Genomic DNA, 23,176 nt, shown 5'->3' with positions numbered 1-23,176 from the left:
TTTAACCCAAAAAACGCTCCTTGAGATTTTTTTATTTAGCTGAGTTTGTTTTAAATTCTTTTTATTGGCAATGTATTGTTTATTTGTGTCTTTTAAATACACAATGATCAAAAATGTTTAAATTGCGAACAAAAGACCAATGTAATAAACCTCAAAAGTGATGATTTATTGAATAATTCTTTGAAAATCAAATATGAAATATGAAAGAAGTCAAGAAGGCTTGAAAGAAAATTAAATTAAAACATTTTCACATAAAATACCTGTCCCCCATACAAAAAAAAAAAAAAAGTTGATACAATTCCAAGAGCTTGAATACATTTTCCAAGCAGTCCCACTGCACAGTCACATCACTCAGTAGCCAGAGATTTGCTTCAACCAGCAAACAATTGCAGGGGCAGCTCTCCTGGAAACTGCAAACCCCAAATTTCGGAAGGACCACAGTACCTGATCAAAGGAGAGGGAACCATCACAAGCTTACAGTCTGCCAGGAACTGCTGCTCCATCTTCAAGTTGAAAGTCAAGAACGAGCTCAGTCCTATCTCTAGCACAGACAAACAGACAGACGTACGTATGCTTGTCAGGACATAATGACTTCAGTGAGACTTCAAAAGTCATGAAGTAGAAGAGATTTTTCAGATGCTCTGGCAAACAGCTTCCACATCACTGACATACATTTTTACGTCTTTAAAATCAGCACTGAAATACAGAAGTCTTGTTTTGCACTAAAATTTTGGTCCAAAGCAGTGGTTTCAGCTTACAGTAAATCTCACGCTGCGGCAGATGGTGGGTTGCTTGTATTGAATCATGGAAGGCAACTAAGAAAAGCACTACTGGGCAAGTTTAAATCTATGGTGCTGCAGACATATGTGTGTAGATATGTATACCTACGCACACATTTTTCATGTTGAAAAATATTCCCATCCACTAAGTAAGCAAGTCATGTTTTATGATTTATGAAATTTTGAAGAGTGTTCTGAAATGCTTTATGTGTAAAGAAATTAAAAATGCTTTTTGTGTAAAGAAAGCAGGCAAACAGATCCTTTTGCAAGCCATTGAAACACAGTCCCATACGATGAAGTAGCTGGACCATAAATAGAGAACTTTGTATTCTCTGATTTTTTTTTTTTTAAGACCTGTGAAGGAGTTTTCTGAACCTATCCACCCCTCCAACATGCCAGCCTTTCTGCTTCGTTCTGCCAGTTAATTCAATGCATGTTTCCTCTGACTTTGCAAAACAGGTGGAAGGGCTCTTAAGGACCTTGGTTTGAAATTGAGCATGAAATGGGTGGGTAAAAATAGAGTGTTAAAGATCATGTGGCTTTTTGTAACACCACTGACTATTGCTTCAAACCCCAAAATCCAAAGCGGGCGCTTGGGCACTGCAGATGCACGGTGTGTTGCGCAGGTCTTGGCTGTCCCGAGTGCTGTTGGGGATGACTTGTTTTCCTTTGGTTTTTCAATTAAATGAAATTGGGAAAGGTGAGCAAGACGAACTTATGTGTTAATTTTTTTTAAAAAGGTAGTAAAAAAGGCTCATGACTTCTGGTACACGTGATGTGAAAGGGGGCAGACGTACTGCATGGAGGCAGAAAGGCCCTGCTGCCTCTCCCCACCCCATCTCGCTATGGGGGGAGCCCAAATTTGCCCTGGACCCCCTCCTGTCCAGGGCAGACCCCCCTGACCCGCTGGGGCTGGAGGAGATGCTGGCCGGCCGCCTTGGAGCATCCCCTTCCCGGGGGTGCAAGCGCCTGCCCTCGCCGGGGGGGGAGGAAGGCTTTCCTCCCCCCCGGCGAGGGCAGGCAGCCGCAAACTCCTCAACCCCTGCCTGTTCGCTGCCTGCACTCGGGGAAACCAGCCCGGCTGGCTAAAACGTGCTGCCTGCCAGAGGGAGAAGTAATTGCATTGGATAACGACCTCGGTGGCTAGTCGGGGTGCTAATAAGCTCAGGCCAGAAAAAAATAACTTTTTGCTGCAGCTTTCTCGGTGGCTAATCTTAAAACCTAAGGAGATTTTGCAATATTTGAATTAAATGATCGCATCCGGAGTCTTGCACCGCTCGGTGATGCTTCAACTTATAGCTGCAGAGCGTTAAGAGTACAAACCCTTAGTGAAAATTTCGTCAGCTTTTAGTGACTGTTTTAAACAGAAAAAAAAAAAAAAAATCTGTGGAGTACCCAAACTCGGATTTTTTTTTTTTTAATAAAAATGTCATCGCTTCCATTAAGCGTAAACTTTAGGTTTATATGGAAAATACAGTGCATTTTCTGCACGTGAAAGGGGCGTAAAAGTCTAATCGCACCCGGCTGACGTGCCGACGTGTGTACACACAGTGTATATATACGTTTGAATAGGTGATTACCCGCCTATGGATGCGCAGGTTTGTGTGCGGGCGCTCGTAAGCTTGCACCAGAAGCAGGTCTGCTGGTACGGCTTTTGATCAGGACGGATGTGTGTCCGGGTGTCCGTGTGTCCGGGCGTGCGTTCAGCTCTGCCCGGCCGTTCGCGCTCTCCGTGGACAAAGACGTCTCCCGTTCAGGAGTGCGGTAGCCTGCAAAGTGTGAATAATTTTCAGCGAGGAGTTACACTAAGCGGGAAAGCTTTTAGCACATTATCCACTGGCAATTGGACTATAATCTAATTGTCAGCCCTCGGGTCTTAATAGAGCCTTTCTCTTTCCACCATTGGATTTGCATCTGGGAGATGCCTAATGGGTTTAAAATGCCTCGCATTTTGCTCCAATAAGCCACCTTCTCGGTGTAGGTGACATTGAGATGTTTTTGTTGTGAAATCGGATCTCGGGTACCTGGGCTTCTGCCTCGATGGCGGCGGCGAAGGGGGAGATACCCCCGCCCCAGAAATAGCGCTGGGAACGGGGTTTGCTCCGAAAGCGGGGAGCGGAAAGAGAGGGTGAAGCCGGCGGAGAGAGCAATGTCATTATGTGCAGCGGAGGAGGAAAAAAGAAAAAAAAAAAAAAAAAGCCTGGGAGCAGAGCTGATAATCGCGTAAGCTTGCCGAGGAGCAGAGCCGGAGCCGGCAGCCCTGTAGCCATCGCTCTGTAAAGCAGCGATGCTCTCGCAAGGCAGGAACGGGCGCTTTTGCGACTCTGCCCGAGCGAATAAACACGATTCTTTACATAGGACAAGCTGTTTTCATCTACAAGGGAGGGGAAAAAAAAAAAAAAAAAAAGGAGAAAGAAAAGATTTTAACTCCTCCCCTCCCGAGGCGGGGATGCATTCGAGCCAGAAGCGGCACGGCGGGTTACCTTGCAGCGGGCTGAAGGGTCGGGCACCGGCTCCGGGCAGCTCCGGGCGATGGGAAGGCGGCACCCCGCACCCCTCGGCTCCTAATTAAAGGGGGGGGGGGGGTTGTGGGGTGGTCTCGCCCTCTGCACAGGCGACGGCTCCGGAGGGGAGACGGGGAAGTAACGGAGGAGGAGGGATGGGATGCAAATGCCAGGTTATCCCAAGGGGCGGCCGCTGTCAGCTCAGCTGGGTGCTCTGAAGGGAAACAGCAGCCGGGGCCGGTTTCGGGGCACAGCCCCACGGGTACCGCCGCGGGGCTGCCTACAGATTTGTCCCTGAGGCGTGGGGGCTTTTGCGAGAGAAAGAAAAAAAAAGAAAAAAAAAAAAAAGTGGTGGCCCCTCTCATCACTGCGCGAAACAGTTGCTTAAAAACTGAGCGTGGTCCCCCCCCGCCCGGTCTGCGCCCCTTTCCGCACACCTCGCCCGCCGGTCGGGCTGCGCGGCCGCGCAAAAACCGCGCAGGGTCGGAGCTGATGTCACCCAAGCAAAAACGCACCTGAAATCATCCCTCCTGCTCGGCAGGACGCTAGGATTCCTGGCGGGTTTCTGTAGGTTTCTGTCCCTCCTGTCTCGTTCCCCTCGTGATTTTGGCTAGGTGAGCAAAGGGCCGGGAAGAAGCGGTGTTCATCGTTTTCATGGGATCAGGTTTTTCGCCTTTGCTTTTCAGGGATCAGAGAGACGTTTTGGAGGGGGGCTGCAAGCCCCCTGTTTGAAACCCGACGGTGAAACTGAGCTCTCATCCTGGTTAAAGCAGGTAACTGACCGAGCGCAACGCGGTACGCAGCGGTTACCCGCAGCGATCACCCGCACGCTGGTTTTTGCCAGAGCACAAGGCAGCAAGGAGCTTTTTACGCAAAGGAGGGGGGGGGAAGGTACTTTGAAAGCATACCGAAGCCTAATGAAATGGCTCTGCCATAGCAGACTGACACTAGCGACAAACACCTGGATTTGCTAGATAGAAAACAAACTCTGCGGTGTAGACGGCGTGTTCTTTACACAGGCATAAAGAAATAACGAAGGGTTTCATTTAAACGGGTTCATATCAGGCAACCGCCCTGCTCGGGTGCAGCGGGGTTTGTAACCCCGCCCTGGGGAGCGGGGTCGGCACAGCGGCGGTGGGCGCTGGGGGGGGCGGCGGGGACCGGCCGCTCCGGCTCGCATCCCCCGGGAAGAGCGCGCAGGGGTTTGTTAATTACATTGATTGGGAAAGCAGAGGGGAACCAAGAGCACTGGGGTAGCGGTGTGTCCCTCCGACACCCCCCGTCTCTGAAAGCCAACCCCCATCCCCGGAGAGGGCCACGGGCAGGGGCGGCGGAGCAGCCCAGAGGAGCTGGGCTCTCTCCCCTTCCCCACTCGCGTCCCCGGATCCGCGTGTCTCCCCGGCTCGGCCCCGGCGGGGGAGGGAGCCGCAGCGAGGATTAGGCGGCCGACCCGAGCCCCAGTCATTGCCCCCGGGGGAGGAGGGGGTGCTCTGGGCGTCTAGACAAGGCTCGTTTCCTTATCGGAGGCGGAGCGAGGGGAAAAACTAAGAAAATAAAGATTCTCGTGGGACAGAGCGAAAGCTTGCATGGCTTAACTGAGCAAACGAGAGCCATCCCGTGTGGAGGGAACCCCCTTTAAAATAAAATAAAACGAAGCCCCCGATTTCTTTCCACCCTGGTATTTGGTCTCCGAGGTACGAGCAGGGACCCGCACGGCCCCAAGGCCGGTCCCTCTCCCCGGGGAGCAACCCCCTGCCCGCAGGCGATCGCCAGCCCCGTCCCCGCTCCACGTCCGCGCCGCGGCCTCGGTGCCCCTCTCGCCCGGCCGCGCCGTGCCCCTCTCCCCGCTGCCCCCCGCCGGGGCCGAGTCCTTTTCCCCCGGCCAAAGGCAGTGACCGGTCACCCGGCGGGGCTGGAAATCCCGCGGCGAAGAAAAGCAGAAAGGGGTCCGGGCGCTGCCGCAGGTCCCGGGGCTGAGCCGATCCCCGCAGGTCGGTGTTTTCCAGCCAGGCGCGGGCAGCAGCGAAATATTCGCCGTCCCCCGCCGCCCCCTCCCCTGAGCCCCGACGGGCCGGGCACGCCGGGAGCAGCCCCTGCTAGGGGCAGGTATGGTGCGACCTGGCTGCTCGGGGACGGAGATAAGCAGGGGGAAAGGGAGAGCTTTTTTTTTTTTTTTTTTTTTTTTTTCAGGGTCTGCGCTGTTACTTCGACGGGGGCTTGGCTTTTTTATTATCCTTATTTGCGCGGCGCATCGATGAAACCAAAGGGGACTTAGCCATCACCACAGGAAGGGTGAAGAGAATAATTCCCCAGACTATTTGTACCCTCCCTTGCCTTTCTTTTCAGGCAGGCCGGACCCTGCTTTTCAGGCCGGGCCAAGGGAGCGCAGGGCCGGGACCCCGGGACCCCCGTCCCACCGCCGCCACCCCTCGCACGCCGGGAGCGGCCTCAGGAGCGGGGCTGTCCCGCAGGCAAGCCGCGCTGTTAAAAGGAGGGATCTCCCTCGGGGCAAAGCGGTCAAGCGATGTGGGGACTCTTTTTTATATCGTTTGCTTTCTTGGGATTGGTGTCGGGAGAATCGTTCGCCTCGTTTTCTCCGCGGCAAGAGGCGATGCTTCGTGAGCTGACCTTGCCGCCGCCGGGGCTCCTGGCTCCCCGGCCGGGGGGGCTGGCGGGGCTCTTGCTCTGCGCCCCTCTCCCCCAGCTCACGCCTCGGGCAAGACCGGGCCCCCCGGACCACTGTGGGCCACACCGAAGTCCTCAGCCCTCTGCCAAACGCTTCAGGCGCTTCTAAATACGGGTCCTGTTCGCGATAGAACACATATATTTTTTAATTCTATTCTTTCTATTCTATCTATATATTCTATTGGCAAATTCAGCCAACAAAAGGGTAAAGCGCGGCTGGTTCTCGCTCATTTCAAAGCGACAAGGCACTAATTTGTGTCGCCCACTTCCCTGGCTGTGATTGCAACGGGCGGCCAGGGTGACTCGAATACATGTTCCTTCGCATTAATTAATTAAGCAGGAGCAGGCGTGGCACAGATCTGTACCTGGCCGGGGGCAGTCCTTCCAGCGGTATGTCTCTTGGCACAAGCCGGCGTATTAAAAGCTGCTCGGATTCTGTTTTGGGTTTAGGAGTTGGCACTTCAGTAAAAAAAATTGCGTGTCCTCTTGAGTCGTTTTAGCAAGGAAATCTTTTCAGCCCTCTTTTTATTTAAAGGACTTTAGTTAGATTGCCCGCTTTTTATTTACGGGAGGATGCTTACGTGATGCGTGTAAAAGCGCACTGGTGAGCAACTGACTTAAATCACTGTTTTGGGATAATCTGCTCGTTGGCACCATCGCTCCGTCCTGGTTTTCTCTCCGTCTTACGTGCTTGATCAATACCATCTAGTTTGGTGGAGCCGATGAAACGGAGTTGAAGACAACTGCCGCCAGTGGCCCACGCACTGGCTTGGCTGGGACGGGAACCCAGCAAGGGTCTCACCTGGAGTCGGTCGGGGCGAGTACATCTGATTGGGATGAGAATATTTGGGATGCGGTGCAGGCAGACCAAGTGCCCGGTCAGCCTTAAGGAACCTTCTGTCCCAGCAGAAGGCACACAACGACGAAACGGCTGCTTGAAAAGCTGTGGTCTTTTAACATTTGAATTTAAAATAGAAAATTGACACACACACACGCACAAGAAAAAAAAAAAAAGAGAACAATGTCTTTTCCTCCTTTCGACCACCTCTCCACTGATTCTTGCCTCGACAAAGCGAATTGTCTGGGGAGTTCTCGGGAGCATCCCCGGCCGTGTGGCCTCTCTCCCTCCCCCCGGGGCTCAGAGGAGCGGGGGGCGCACCCCGAACCGCTCCCGCAGCCGGGGCCTCGGCGGGCAGCGGGGCTGGGTTGCCCGGAGGGGGGGGGGGGAGCAGCGGCGGCGGCGGCGAGGAACCCACCCGCGGGCGCGCAGACCCCTCCCCTCCCTCCCTCTCTCCCTCTTCTTCTTCTTCTTCTTCTTCTTCTTCTTCTTCTTCTTCTTCTTCCTCCTCCTCCTCCTCCTCCTCCTGCTGCCCGCCTCCGCCCCCTCCTCCGCGGCCGGGCCGGGCCGGGGCCCTTGACGTGTCCCGCCGCCGATTGGCCGCCGGCCGATAGGATCTCGGCGGCCCCGCGTTAAGGCGGGGGAGCGCCCAGCGCCGGGCCCAGAGCGCTTCCCTCCCGCCCGGTAACCCCGCTCCGCTCCCCCCCGCCGCCCGGTGCTCTCGCCCCAGCCCAGCCGTGCCCGGCCGCTTCCCCGCCGGCTGGCCATGGAGTACACGCCGCCCCCCAAGCCGCAGCTCTCCTCCCGGGCCAACGCCTTCTCCATCGCCGCCCTCATGTCGAGCGGCAGCTCCAAGGACAAGGAGTCCCCCGAAAGCACCATCAAGCCGCTGGGTGAGTGGGGACGGGGGGTGGCCCGCGGGCGTCCGCGGGGCGCGGAGATCCCGTCCGTCCGTCTGTCCGTCCGTCCGTCCCCGGCGCAGCCCGCTCTCCGCTCGGGCTCAGCCGCCTGAAAGCCGCGGCAGCCGGGTCGGGCAGCGGCGGGTCTCCCCTGCCCACAGCCTTCCCCGGCAGAAGGAAAAGCCGCACCGCGACAGCCAGTTAAGTCTCCTCGTTACCCACCGCCGTTTGCAGGCGAGGCTGTTCCTAGCGCAAACCATTTCCTAAATTCCTCCGGCTTAAATTACGCCGTTTATTTCTCCAGCTTCGCCACCCGTAGAATAATCTCACACCCTAAGGTAGTTGCATTTCTCTTCGCTGGTATGAAATGAACCTCTTAAATATTTATTGCAAATCATTTATGTTTTTGGAGTCAAATAAGAGAATCTCCGCTATCGTGCCTAGGCTTAAAAGGGGTAGTAAAACTTGTGCGTAGACCTGAAAATCCCTTCGCTCCACAGCTACTCGATGTAGGCTCATATAGACTGTTTTACTCTACATCGACTGGGAGGATTGTTATAGTAATTCCCCGCGATTTTCGGGTAAGCCATTTCGCTTCTATTCGGTCGCCTCGATGCAGATTCCCGAAGGCTTTTAAAAAACATCAGCATCTTTCCCTTCTCCCCCCTCAATTTCTGCGGCTTGTGGTCCTTGCATAAACCCAAGAGTTCGCAGAAAACTACAAAAAAAAAAAAAAAAGTGTATTAAGCTTTCAGGGTGCCAATGAACAACATTACAGTCAAGCTTAAAGGAATTTAGAAAAGGCAGCTGCGTCTGCTCCATCTAACCAACTGACTCAATAGATTTCACATAGTCCAGGAATTCACTGTAAACTTTATTTTTTACTCTAGGTGATAACGTAGGCCGGGAATGTTGTAGTATTCCCGTTTGACGTATTTACACGGTCTTGTGTTAAAGGTGGCTAATTTTCTTCCTTTTTTTTTTTTTTTTTTTTCCTTCCTGAAAACGCTCGCTTAATTAATTTCACAATTTCTTTTAACTCATTGCCCCACGCTATTCAATTAGAAATCGAAGGGAAACGACTGCTTGTAACTCGGCTTTTATTAGCCCGAGATTTGGGCGAAATCTTTCTCGGTAGGGGCAGGGCGCATTTGGGCGCATCCCGTTTCTGGCCGGGCGGCGGGGCTGGGGCCGGGGCAGAGGCCCCCGGGGCAGAGCCCCCGCAGCCCCGCTCCCTCCTCTCCTCTCCTTCGGCCGAAAGTCCCGGTTTGAAGCCTCCCGGGGCTTGCAGCGAGGGGAGCGCCGGCGGCAGCCAGCCGCGGCGGGCGGCCAGCGCCGGCGGCAGCTACCGCACCCGCGCAGGTTCAGCCTGGGCAAACCGGCCGGGAGGCTGGGCAGATCCGGCTTTCCGGGCGGGTAAGCCCGCGCCTAGCGTTGAGTTTAGTATCAGGAGCTGCCTTCCCCGCGGAGGAAGCGCGGAGCCTGCGCGGCCGCGCTCCGGCTCCTTCTTGTCTTACGCAGCGCCATTTAGGAGCCGCCGCCCGCGCTCCCCCAGCGTGACCCCGGCCCTCAGCACCCCCCGGAGCCAAGCGCTCCCGTTTTAATGAGAATTAGTGACCTTTCCGTGCAAAGCCTCGGTTAGCGGGGGGCAGCGGGTAACAGCCGGGCGGGGATGGGGCCGGGGCCGCACTGCTCCCCGCCGCCCCCCGGGCATCTCCCCCCGTGCGCCTTCGGGGAGAGGCACCGCTTCGGGCTCCTCCCGGAGCTCCTCTCCGAAAATCACCACCCCTGCCTTCGAATGACGAGATGACGCCTAAGAAACAGCGCCGATCTGGGGGTGTGCTGGACCGGAGGGGGGGCAGCTGAGCGATAAATGCCTCTTTTTTTTTTTTTTTTTAAATTATTTTTTGGTAAATAGTTTTTCTCGTAGGTCGCCCCGTCCTGGCTGAATCCCCTCTCTCTTTCCCCCCCCCTTAAATCCTGCAGAACAATTCGTTGAGAAATCCTCTTGCGCCCAGCCTTTGAGTGACTTGTCCAGCCTGGACCCTCACGGGGATTTTAGCACCAGCCCTTCGCCCCTGTGCACCGAGCCCCTCATCCCCACCACCCCCATCATTCCCAGCGAGGAGATGGCCAAAATCTCCTGCAGCCTGGAGACCAAAGAGCTCTGGGACAAGTTTCACGAACTGGGTACCGAGATGATCATCACCAAATCCGGGAGGTAAGGCTGAGCAGCCCCGCGTCGCCTGGGGCCAGCTTCCTAAAAGTGGCTTGGGGCGGGGGGGGGGGGGAGGGCGGAAAAAAGGGAAAACAAACAAAACCCCATAGTTTTTATTTTGGGAGAGCAGCGGGGATGGGCTAAGCGGAGGAGGAGGGTGAAGCCCCTTAGTTGTCGGTGCGGGGCGCGGAGCCCCGCGGGGGGCAGAGGGAGAGGGGCGGCGGCGGGGCGCGGCGCGGCGCGGCCGGAATCCAAGCGGGGGCTCCCGGCGGCCGGGCAGAAATGTCCCGAATCCCTCGGTCTGCGGCTAACAGCTCCGTCGTGCGGCGCGGGGGTTCTGCGGGGCTGGGTTGGTACGGACACGGGGACATGCGGGGTGGTGGGGAAGTAATACCGCCGGGGTTTGGCTTGGTTTGCTTTTCTCTCGGTTGCAAAAAATGTGCAAAAGAATCCCAGGCTTTCTCGTCACCTCAAATCAGGCCGTTTCTTCAGTAAGGCTTCGGGTCACTCAAACGCATTTCGGAGGAGCCAAATGTCTTGTCGGGTTTTGTAATCCCCAAAGTTACTTGTTATTAAAGTAGGTCCCTGATGATTTTTTTTCCTAACTAGCGAGCTCTACCAGCATGTGTTTAAAAAAAAAAAAAAAAAAAAGACACACAAAATCTGCAGTTTGAAGTTCAAATTTGTAATGCGTTTAAAGTTTTTTAACTTTATTGCTGGTCTACGGCAAAACCTTACACTTTAAAGTTGCGTTTTGTCAAAATTTAAGTGAAGAAAGGAAAGTTTAGTTTTGAAAATTCCTCTCAGAAACATCGTGAGCAGGCTTAAAAGAACATGCATCTAAAATATGTGAGAATATCAACGGAAATAATTTCTGCAATATTTCCCTAACGCTAGTATGGATCCCATAAAAAAAAAAAAAAAATCCATGTTTCTAAGGACTTATGTACCTTAGGTACAACTGTTTCCTGAAATCGTTGTGTACTTTTAACTAACAGGCAAAAGTACATTTCTCCTTTTTCACTTTTACCCTTTTTTCTTTTTGCTTCCAAAAAATCGTTCTGACTTCAAGCTGCCCTTTCTGTGTGTATTGGAGATACTCAGGCTTTAACTTCTGTCATGCTGAAGCAGAATCAATAGATGCTTTAATGTTTTTCAGGTGGCTTAAATATAATTCTTAATTTTAGCAGCTTCTCAGAAGCTCTCTTACTTCTGTTCTCCATCCACGTGTTTATTTTCTGATTTGCCTTTATTTCAGGAGAATGTTTCCTACTATCAGGGTTTCCTTCTCGGGAGTGGATCCTGAAGCCAAGTACATTGTGTTAATGGATATAGTTCCTGTGGACAATAAAAGATATAGATATGCCTACCACAGGTCTTCCTGGTTAGTGGCTGGAAAAGCTGACCCTCCGCTCCCTGCAAGGTTTGTAGATTTTACTGCTCGTCTTTCTTTTATTTTCTTTACTGTACATTTTCTTTTACTTCAAGAAATACCTGCTGTTAATCTTTTTCACGCTGTTTGCAAACACTGCTCTGAGACCTTGAGTCCATACTCAACAAAGTTGATGGCAAAACTCTGTTCTGTGATGCAGAATTGGGCCTCAAATCTCTGCTTGAGGTTTGATTTATGCTGAATGTTCCAGGGCATGCAGGATTTGGCTAAAGGCTCTTATATACATATATATTTCTTTTTTTTTTTTTTTTAATGAAGTTTGCCTCAATTCAGATAAAGCTTTAAAAAAAAAAAAGAAGATATTAATTTTTCTCTTGGGTTTGCCCTCCCCTGGTATTTGACCTCATAATTTAAAGCTATCCAAGCACCACCAGCTAAGTCCAAGTAGAAATACTACATTACAGTTCAGCACTGTTTATGCCTGAAATGATATTATTTGTTGCTAACATATCCAGCATTTGCTAACCAATAATTTTATTCTTGCTTTTAGTTGTCTCTTAGACAGCAGGCAAAGTACGGATCAGTTCTACAGCACAGAGGATTTTTTTTAATTAAGAAATCATGCCATTTTCTGAGACGTTAGGAAAAAAATCAAGTAAATTCCCACCCTTTTCTACACAGAAACAAAATACTGTGGAAAATTAATTTCTAAAATCATTCTGTTAATGTAAAGAATAACTGACTCCTTTCAGCATTGGGAAACTGAGGCTACAGCACTAGGCTGTACGGTAGGAGGGCACTTCAGCGGAGACCCACACTTCATCGTATTCAGCCCAGCACTTCAGTGCCTACTTAAGTCCCCAAGTCCAGTAAGGCTGAAGCACATGTCGAACGGCTTTGCTGAGTCAGAGCCGGGGATATGGAAATAACCTGGATGCCTCTCTGGCTTCAAAGAAACTTTTGGTGGAAGGCTCTGCGCAGGCACACAGATCCGCTCCAGGTGGCTTAGCCCGGGGTTAAGAACTTGCTTATTACAGAGTCAGAAATCAGAAGTGAAACACGAGAAATGGAAGCACATTTTTTTTGTGTGTGTGAGTATAGGGACCAAATCCTGCATGCTTTCCTCATATAAATACTTTGACTGAAATCTTGCTGACTGCTGATCTCTGGAAGGCGGCTCAGGGAAGTAAACAAACAAAAAGTGCATGCAGAGAAGCTGTGATTAAAGACAGCAACCTAGGAGTTATGTCGGCTTTGTTTTCATGGCCAAAAACTCTTTCTTGCAATGTGGTTAACGTCCGAGGGCTTCATTTGACGTATTGTAATGGGCACTGATCAAAACCCAAAGAAAAAAACACAGATCCTGCTCCAAAAGAGTCAGCATCAAAAGAAGAAATAAGGGAAGGACAGAAATAGTTTTAAAGCAGGGTTTTCCCCTTCTTATTTTTCTGTTCAAGTGCCTTTTGGGATACCTTTAAATAGATGGCCAGTTCACACTATCTGGCATAGACTAGTTCAACGAGGAAACACAAGAGTGTAAGACAAGAGACTGATCCTTGGAATAATTAGCAACTGCCCCACTGACTGTTTTAGAGCTGGGGGTCAAACTTTCTTGGAGTTTAATATTAATTATCATCATACTGTGGTAGCTCTTTAAGGTGCTCATCGAGTCCATGCCCCTATGTGCAAATGTATACCTGTGCTGTTTCATTTTCAGGCTGTTTTCAGCGTGTTTTGCCCCTGTGTGCAAACATGTACTTTTCCCGTTTCATTTTCAGGATGCTTAACCAAAAGACCATTGATCATAGCACAGGCATAGATCACTTTTTCTTTGTATGAACAGTACGTGCATATACGTTTATGCACTTCTTGCTTCTTTTGCTCCCGTTTGGTGAGAAAAAGGATGGCAAGAGGTTCAGCGTACCGATGTTTGCATTACTAGTGCTTTTTTTGGAGCGTTAATGCATCTTTTGAGGTGGGAAGCCTCAGTCTTGCTCGAACAGATTAAAAGTAGTACTCCTCCCAACGCGAAATGGCTTTGGTCCTGCTCTAGTAACAGGAGCCCTTAATGAAGTTATCGCTCGTGATTTCTTGTCCCCCAAACACATGGTTTTAGCTCTCCTTGCCTGAGGAGTGTCAGCGAGGAGCATAGGCGTGCTTAGCACCTGGGTGCTAGCAGCAAGGTGCTGACTCCCCATGCACATCGCTGCCTGCATCTGCATAGGCACAGCGGCATCGGGGGAATTATTTATGCATGGGTGTAAGACTTTGCAGGACTGAACCCGTTAGGTGTTTTGCTCTTTCCATCATAAAAATAACTTTCAACGCTAAGACAGCTTTTTTCAAAATTAATAACTGTTCTGTGATTCCATTTGAAAGATTTGCCCTTCAGGGAACTTTCTACAAAAAACAGTTTTATCCCTGTCTTCCGGCTGTCAATGTTTAAGACAAGTTTATGTTGCAACGAACACTTAAATAAAAATACTTCTTAGAGAGTCTTCTGTAAATCTTCTAAAGTGCTCTCTGGGGATAGAATTCCTATATGATATTTTATGTTTGTTCTTCCAAATTGCTAAGACTGTGTGAAACATGAGTTTAATAAGTTTCAGCATTTAGCTTTATTCGCTCTCCTTCCTTTTTCACCTCCTTTCTTTCACTCAGAAGTCTGTCTCTTTTTTTTATATTTTTTTATTGTATTGGGCTACAATCATTTGTATAATAAAGTTATAGCATTTATGCACTCACAGAGAACTCTAGGTAGGAAACCTTTAAAAGGTATTATGTTTTGCAAATTGTCTGAGACATTAAGGTAAGTAAAAGCGGCATGCACAGGGCTTGTAGGACCAGACCAACTGTTAAACTAAATAGGAGAGCAGTGTTGCATTCCAAAATATGCAAGAAGGAAGCAGTACCCAAACCTTGCATCTATCATGAAGCATTATATCCTGTGGAGCAAATTCACATCCAAATATGGCTCTTGAAGCCTTTGTGAATTGAAGCGAGCAGCCCCTCGCATCTGGCTGGCCTTAGGCAGCAGAGTCCGCGTGAACTTCTCGGGGAGCCTCGTGTGCCGCGCTGGAATGTGCACGTTTATTTCTCTAACCCGTTTGCTTGTGCGCGCTTGCGATCTCGTCGACTTCTCCTTCAGAGGGTGATACGCCTAGTTTTCAACCCTCTTCTCCAGGGCGTACAAGCTCAGACTGTAGAAGTGTGTGGATAGGTGTAGTTCACCAGGGGGAACCACGTGTTGCAGTGGGTTTGACGGCGTGTAGCAAATCAATGAAGAAAAACGAGGTCTATTAATACATTTATGTAACTGATATTCAGGTACCCATCCTTCAGTGACTTTCCCGTTAGTACTCTCCTAACATCCAGGCACTTTGTAGTTTGAAAGCAGTGCCAAGCATTAACTGGCTATGGTGTAAAACAGTCGTGCTCAGCTTTTAGACACATGAAGAGCTTTACTCATTCCCTAGCACATATTTGAAATAGTTTGGCTTTTTGGTCCTGATTAGCCAAACCTTGCTGAGCCTGACACTCCGTGATCACAGTAAACATTATTAGCTACCCAGACATTCAAAATTAGGAGTCAGGCTCCAAAAAAAAAAATCACAAGACTGGCTGAAAAGTTGCAAGACATGTTTGGGGCTCTTTTTGTTTTGTCTTCTCTAATTCAGGGCTCTAAAGATTGAGATTTTCATAATTTTTTACAGGAAGGCAAAGTTCATTTTCATGAGAGGTAAAATTCTTTTGACATAACAGGATTCCAGGTCTTGGGTTTTCAGATACATCATAATTTTTCATGAGCCTTGCAGTGCAATCAGCAGAGTTGATATCAGTGAGGACGCCTGTATGCTAGGAATATTTTATTATGATAAGAATCCTGGCTCAGCATCCCTCCCGTGGACATAGCTATACCAGCCAAGCTGTGCTTTGGATCAATGTAAGGAAAACATCTTGCACATCTGAAGCGAGCTGTGCTGGTAAAACTTTAGTTTCGCTGCATCTTGGGGATTTTGCTGGCAAAAATGGAGAGTGCAGGATCAAATCTCCTTCCTCTTTGAGCAACAGAGCTGCGCTCCCTGGAGTCTGTAGTACGGGCATTTCTTGATTAGGAATCAGGGTAGTCTATCAGAGAGTTACGCCCCATCGTTTAGTGGTTTTTCCATTCTCCTCTTGCCTAACCAAAATCATAGCTCAACAACAACAAAAAATGTTTATCTTTCTAACCCAGCATCTCAGCGCTGCCCCACCCATCTAATGGAAGAAATCCATCTGTGTGGCCAAAGACATCACCCAAAATGCGAGTCAGGCCCTCAGCGAGTGATAACCAACACCGACAGAAGCAGAATAGGTCTGGTTTGCACTAGCTGAAGGTCTAGTTCAGCTCTTAATTCACTATCACAATAGAACGTTTGAGTTAAATAATTTTTAGGAATACATTATTCCTATAAAATCATTGGTTTTTAAATAGCCTGGCACTTGTAATTAGTCTAGTCATAATATATACATATCATTGTACCTACATGTCTTCTGTGCTTCCTTTTCTTCTGCTTAATTTCCCAAGTGGTGGATTGTTAATTACAGAGCTGCAATTAATTTTTCCATGTCAGACCACTGTGCTGGACTGCAGTCTTCAACCTCTTATAAACAGACGTCACCACAGCGAATGTGTGATCGAGTGCAGGTTAAAATCATTATCACGGCTTAATGTTACATATAAAGAAAAATGCATTTTTATCTACATTCCCCCGTAATCTCTCTAATGACACCATGTTTTTTCTCTCTGAGCTGTAGTCATTGTTATTTTAAGTGCTTGTTAGTACAGCTGTGGGGAAAGACACGATCAATTTTTCATTTGGGAAAAGACACAACAGCGAATGTTAGTTAATGTCTCCATTTCAGATAACAAGATAAAGTAATAGGTATGGTTAGAGAGCAATCTAGCACTTGGACATGGGATTCCATTACATTCCAGTGAATTAAACAGCTCAAGTCATCTGCTTTACTGTCTTTCATTAATGGTTTTATTTCAGGCATTCATTAATTTGGGGGAGATTGTGTGTGTCTTGTTCAAGTAGCAGTTCTGTATTACCTGAAGCTCTCAGGAAATCCACGTCCATGAAACCACTGCATAGCCCAAAAGCAAGATGTTATGGGCTTTTTAATTTCATATGGAAATGGTGCCCACGCACAGGCCAAGAGGTGAGAGGGTTTTTTATGAGCAGGCCTTTTCCCCGTGTTTTTTAGGTTGTACGTGCACCCTGACTCCCCGTTCACGGGAGAGCAACTGCTGAAGCAGATGGTGTCCTTCGAAAAAGTCAAACTCACCAACAACGAGCTGGATCAGCATGGCCACGTGAGTAGCCCTCCTTGTGGGAAAGGGTAAAGGAACCGCCATAGGGGAATCGCTCGCGGGACATCCACTGGGAACAAGTTCAGGGTGGAGTTGAGCATCAAAGCGAGGGGGAGAAGGGAGGCAGGTGAGCTTTTTGTTGTGCTTCTGCCCGTGTTTTGCTGTGACTTGGCAGCATGCTCTGCCATGTGCACTGGCTAGCAAGCTCACACCCTTTTCCATGTGTGCTTGCAAGCTCCTTCTCATTACAGGCAACCTGTTAGGGTTGGGTCCATCAATAAGAGCTCTTGTACTTCCAGAGTCAATGCAGCATGGGCTCAGAGTCAGCAGAAAATACTGATGTGATAGCAAAGCAAGGGCTACCAAATTATAAAAATAAGTGTGCCTCAGTTGCCCTTGAAATAACTGTAGGCTATCTGCAAGTCAAGGTGCCACAGGGTGGACTTTAGTCTGTAAAGGAAACAGGTCCCAGCTCTGATTGGTACCAATTTGTTGTCACAAGCCCTGAGGCTGGAAGCTGGTAAATTAGGATGCAGAGCTGCTGGCCATGAGCTCCTGCTATGGTCCATCAGCGGGGACAACTGCTTTAGCTACCCGACTGTCTAATGGTAGGTCATAAGAAAAAGTGTCATCCATCCTGTCCCTTCCCCAGAAGTGCCTGTAAAGTGTAGGAACGGCTTGGTAGCATCTCCAAATTGCAAAGGAAGAGCTAAAAGTGTTGTCTCTGGGCTTGGTGGCTCCCCAGGGGAAGGCTGAAGGAGCAGAGGGACGGATTTGAAAGGGTTGTTGGCTGAGAACGGGGCAGCTAAGAAGAATAAGCGTAAAGGCAGTGTTAGTAAACGAGGTGTTGGGAAGAGAGGAGTGATTTTGAACTCTGAAGCATGTGTAGGGGTAACTAACCTGTAAAGCTGAATAATTGAGGCATATGTGGTGCCAGAAATCCCTCCCCTAGTGTACTATTTATTGCCTTTTCGGACTGTGTGAGACAGTGGCATTTTGTCTGAGCTGTGTTCTGTGCAAATATGTCTCATCTAAAAGAGAATTTTCACTCATTTCAAGGCCTAAAAATTGAACCACAGCCATGATTATTTAAAATACATCCTCGAAACAACAACAAAAGTAGTGAAAAAAAACCAAAACAACCCAAACCAAACAAAAGAAAACCCAGATAGATGGGCTGTGTTGCTCTTCTGTAAAGATCCGTCTGTGGGTATATTGTTCTTGAATCTGGTTCCCACCGTTATTCCCTTCCTGACTAGTGGAGAATGTATTTTTTTTTTTCCCCTCTCTTTTATTTCATAATCTGTAGAAGGGCAAAGCTGAAGATTTGTGGGCTCTATCACCGAGTGATGATAGAGCAGTATACGTGCGCATTTAAAAAGAAGCATTTTTCATCATAACAGGGGCCATGTGTGCCTCTAATAAAGGGCTTGCAGCAGTATATTGCAAACTAGTTAGGAGCAGTGCAGTTCCCAGAAGCCCAGATGAGTATAAAAAAGAAGTAGGACTGAGAAGCTGTCGGGAACAGAGACATGTGACAGAGCAAGACGACGTAATCGTCTCAAATACAGGCAGTGGGAGAAAATGGTCCATAGCGTTTGAGATGCAGCCTCCTGATTAACTTCCCAAGAAGCGGCAGAGGTGGATCCCATTCTTTACACAAAGGCTTTGCACAGCCAAAGTTGATGGAAAGTTTTGCATGTTCTGTTAAGAATAAGCCCCAAAGGCTTGATCCTGTGTTGAGATTTGCGTGACAGGTGTTACACCTTCATGGAGCACTCCCTTTTTAATATTTGGTGGTTTTTTATGTTCCAAATCAGAGTGTCAGGTTTTATGTGCTGTCTTACTGAAGCTATGTAAACACCATCATTGGATGCTCAGCAGAATTAAGGAAGAAATTCATTCTCTAGAGCCTTTAAGGAGGGCTCACTGTGCTATGGCCAATGACATTTCTGAGCTCCCGTGTAGTAAGAGAAGGGGAGAACTGAAATGCCTCCTGAAACCTCTCCCTTCAGTTTGAAAGAGCCCTTCTTCACTGATGAGATCTTTTTAATCAACCTGTTAAAATCTTAATTATGCTTGATAAGGCATGCTGGATCCTGAGGGAGTTTTAATGACCTAAAAGATGCGTTTAAATACTAGTTATAGGTAGAGAAGCTGGATCCAACTTGATTCCAGTTTGTTCTAGTTGCTTGCTTTCTCCATCCTCCAGAAGACGGTTTTGGTTGTTAAGGTAATCGTGGTGGTTTATTTGCAGGGTGGTTCATTTCCTGAAAAGGAATCTGAAGAGAGGAGAGGCATTTGTTTGTTTTCTTTTATTCCGAGACTTTTGGAATTGGCAAGCATCTCTGCTTGTGTATCTTCAGCAGCGTGCATAACCCCATAGCTATGTGCATATTCTCCCTAAGCATCAGGCAGAAGTCTTATCTCTGTGTGCATGACATACAGCTTGCTCCATGGAAATACTTTCAGATATCCTTACCAGAGGAAGGAAATGGCTCCTGTCTCTGGATTTTTACAGCCAAGCGAGTAATTCCCATTTTTCTGGTTGTGGAACACTTATGAATGTGATTTATTTTTTTGAGATTTCTGGTGATGTTTTTCACACAGACTACTTCTTCTAGGACTTTTGGTTGCACTTAGTTGGGGTGGCATCGTTTCTGGGTTACGGTGAGGTGAACCATGCATGAATACATTATAGTAATTGCTTTTCTGGCATTTATGATAGCAAAACTCAAACACATGAATGTTTGCAAAAGCAAACACAGAGGTGTGAACATGGCCAACAAGCAACTGTGATAGCAGGGGTTTCAGAATAGCCACAGGGAGTTATGCCCAGGTGTGTTTTTTTTTAAGTCAACCTGGCAAAATTAGGAACCTCCATGCTTTTAGAAAGCAAACTTTGCCTGGAAGCTGCATTCACAACGTAGTTCCTGAATTCAAAGTCACTTTGGGGATTTTGCAGCTGGCATCCAGATTGGCTACAGACCGGTCACCAGAGGCAGTGGGAGCCAGATGCCTACAAACCTGCCTGACCTTACAGCAAGCAGGATCCCATAAGGATGGATCCTGGTCATGTCCCCTGCTGCAGGCTGTCAGCATGAAGGCAGATGGGATGGCTGGGGGCCTGTGGCCACGCTGTATTGCCAGTAAGCATGTGCCAGGGGGCTGCCGTAAGTATACGTGCACCTGATGTTTCTCTCGGGGCACACCAGCATGAGTACCACAGAGCTGGCTGGCATCAGGGACTTTCTGATAGCTAGACCATGCAGGTAGGGGACTGCCTGGACTTTGAGACCACCCTTAGGGGCTACTCTGTGAGATGCACCCTGTCTGTCTAACTCCTTTAGGCTGTTTTGATGGTCCTAGCATAAGAAGTTGCATGGATATTAAGGGGTATCTTTGTGCAGTATCCTACTGACTTTAACATCAGCGAGTACTACAACATGCAGATGGAGCACTACATACGCAGACTCTCACGAAAAGGAAATAGTGACCTTAACCTGGGCCATGGGTCTTTTGTGACCTCCTGGCTACATTCAGTACTTGTTTTGTACCTGAATAACCTGACCTGCCTCTGGTGGGAAGGCGCGGGTAGAGCATCGTGGCAGGGGATGTCATCTATGTGCACTTTTGGTTTTGGAAAACTTCCGTAAAGGATTACTTGGTCTTGTTTGAGAAATGGAGTTTCTTTATCACAATTTGCATTCACAGAGGAGTGAAAGGAAAGGACATGCGTGGGAGCTGCTCTGTCGCAGTTTTTTCCTCCTTCCGCTCGGCTGCTGCTCAGATGTAATGCCTTGGTGTGGATACTGCGGCCACGAAAGGCAATAGGAAGCACTGAGCTCTGTGGGCCAACCCCTCAGTAAGCTCATCACTGTCCATGCACCATCCTTTAAAGAGTCTTTTCCAGCTACTTAGAGCAGCTGAAATGACTAGGCTGGTAAGACAAAATTTTACAAAGAGATGGAAAGGTGCTGAGGATATTAATGGTAAAGGTCAATGGCCATTGTGTGTGTGCATATACAAAATGGTGAAGTGATTTGAGAAAGGGCCTGAGCTGACAAAAGCAGACATGCAACACTTTCAGGACGATGGTTCCCCATCACTGTAATGCCTTTCTTGTCGTTGTGTGCACCCCCCAAAGTCACAATGTGAATCATAGCAATATTTGGCCAAGAAGGAGCAGCAAAGAAAACACTGATGGGAATTTTAGCCATGACAAAGCTGTGTCTAAGCTCCCCGCTCCAATGCAGTGTGCAACCTTTCTCACTGACTGAGTTAGCATGGAATACTGCACCACTTCTGCTGTGTTTCAGCTGAAGTTAACGCTTCCTGAGGAATGCACATTAGCTATTCCAGATGTACAGAGCTGGCTGGAACGTCATTATGGCCCCTGCAAAATAGAACCACCCACACCATTGCCAATTTCGTCTTGTGACTGTGATTATATCCTAAACAAGGACTGGTGCAAGCCGAGCTCTGTATTTAATTCTTATATTGTAATACTGTGGTTAGAGGCAGCCAAACAGGCCTCCAGCCAGTGGTAACTGAAGCAAGTGGGACTCTCGGTTTGACTCCAGTGAACGTTGAAATTGGTTAGTTGGTACATTAGGTTTAGAATTATTTTGGGAGCTCGTAAACAGTTATTAATGAGGATAAAATGGCAAAACCTGGTCATTTGGGGGTTCTGTACTGGTTTCCCTCCTTGCTCTTATTTTCGGTAGTCTGCGGTAAAGAGCATCTACAAAGTAGTTTGCTTTAAAGGTTTTCCACAGTAAAAGGATCTGGGGAGTTTTATTTTTTGGTCATCTGGTTTGTGCTGGTGGTGTTTTTTTGGTTGGGTTTTTTCTTTTTTTTTTTTTTGAGGGGTTCCTGGCTATTTTCATTCTGCACCTGCATATTTTTGCAAGTGTGGATTCTCCGTCATGAGCTTTCAAGAGTTACATATTTACACTTGCAGCTGACGCCTGCAAACTGGGGCACACACTAGCAATAACAAATTCTGTGTGTAAAACACCTCACCTGTAGGAACAGGTATTTATGCTTCAAAAACACATGTTCACCAGCAGCTTAGGAGTGAGAGGAAACCAGCTCCTGGGGTGCCTGCTTTTCCACCTTCATTTTCTGGAACTGCCCAAAGCAGCTGGAGAGTTTGCTCTGAAAATCAGCCCCTGGCTAGTTAGATTTCACTGCCTCCCGTGCAGTTTTAATTGGATCTTTTTTTTGTTCCCCTGTGGTTTTATAGCCTTCAAGGCTCCTGTTAACCTTCCTCTTGGGACAGTGCCTTGTCACTCTTTCTTGCAGATCATTTTGAACTCCATGCACAAGTACCAGCCAAGGGTCCACATTATTAAGAAGAAGGATCACACGGCTTCTTTGCTAAATCTGAAGTCGGAAGAGTTCAGGACATTTATCTTTCCAGAGACAGTTTTTACAGCTGTTACTGCCTACCAGAATCAATTGGTGAGTACAGTTGCTAATTTCCATGGATTTAACTAAATGCCACCCTGCTGAAAACTCACTTTTCCCCAATCTAAACTAGGAAACTTTCTGATGTAACCTACCTTTCATACCAATGTCTGTAGTGACATTGCCCAATCTAATTCATATTCAGGAGTAATTCTTTACTTATACAGGTACTATTACTAATGTCAAAGGGCCACAAGGATTACTCATGGGAGTAAAGATGATATGAAAGAGGCTTTAATTTGTCTTCCCTTCTGCCTGTACAAAGCTGTTTGCATATTATCATTTAGTCCTTTTCTAATTATAGCTCATTAAGGAACTGTTCTTATTTGCAGTGATCTTTCATGCCACAAGCTATTAGCTGAGAGATATTCTGGTTTGCACATGATGATTTCATGGGCTTAAAAAGTTGACTAATTAAGCTGTAAGGCTCAAACGTAAGGGAAATCACTCAGAGATATGCTTTTCAGAGGCTGCCCAGATTACATCCAGATGTTTGAATTTCAATTTGCATGCCAGTGAATAATATATACAAAATGGAGGAGATCATAACAATGGATTGCTAATGAGTAATTTTAGGAAGTATATAAACAATCGGAGAGCAGAGGGTTTGCTTGACAGTGGATAGGGCTTTAATATTTAAGTCGGTGGAAATAATGTTGGCTTCAGTGTGATTCAGAGTGTGCTTTAAGGGCTTAAGGACTATGGCACTTCAAAAAAAAAATCTCTTTCCCTCTCTAATTCCCCTAAGTTAAGAAAAATATAAGTAGTGTCCAAACACGTAGGCAGGCAGCATCACAGAGTCAATGTACCTGCTGGATTATTTAAAGAAGTCTGCATTTCTTAATATGAAGCAAAAGTAATTAATTCCTAAATGCTATGAATAACATGAAACTACTGCATAGGGGGCCAAAGAAGCTCTGAAGATAACAGTAGTAGTACTAAGTTGGTCCTTATGACAGACCCCACATCCCGCTTTAAGGCTTTAATATCAGAAATATTGATTTTAAACTCAGGTTTGTATCTGAATGCTGC

General features: G+C 48.0%; 1 protein-coding gene and 1 long non-coding RNA gene across 2 annotated transcripts in view; one reads left to right on the top strand and one right to left on the bottom strand.

Moving 5' to 3' along the window:
* Positions 1–272: 272 nt before the first annotated feature.
* On the bottom strand, positions 273–3,864 carry LOC148057566 (uncharacterized). Its single transcript, XR_015700117.1, has 3 exons — positions 3,799–3,864; positions 2,360–2,548; positions 273–541 (listed from the first exon to the last, which is right to left on the bottom strand). It is a non-coding gene; the product is annotated as an uncharacterized LOC148057566 (long non-coding RNA).
* A 3,629-nt stretch (positions 3,865–7,493) lies between these two features.
* The window catches only part of TBX20 (T-box transcription factor 20), a 39,894-nt gene continuing 24,211 nt past the window's right edge, over positions 7,494–23,176 (top strand). Inside the window, exons 1-5 of the mRNA XM_087767738.1 lie at positions 7,494–7,699; positions 9,692–9,926; positions 11,182–11,346; positions 16,567–16,675; positions 21,980–22,138. Of these exons, the coding sequence (XP_087623864.1) occupies positions 7,573–7,699; positions 9,692–9,926; positions 11,182–11,346; positions 16,567–16,675; positions 21,980–22,138 (795 nt within the window). The 5' untranslated portion in view covers positions 7,494–7,572. The remainder of the gene's footprint in view (positions 7,700–9,691; positions 9,927–11,181; positions 11,347–16,566; positions 16,676–21,979; positions 22,139–23,176) is intronic.

Source organism: Nipponia nippon, unplaced genomic scaffold (assembly GCF_047370975.1).
Source record: "Nipponia nippon isolate SJK-2023a ecotype South Korea unplaced genomic scaffold, ASM4737097v1 scaffold_1, whole genome shotgun sequence".
Lineage (NCBI taxonomy): Eukaryota > Metazoa > Chordata > Aves > Pelecaniformes > Threskiornithidae > Nipponia > Nipponia nippon.
This window is presented reverse-complemented; position numbering and strand designations above follow the sequence as displayed.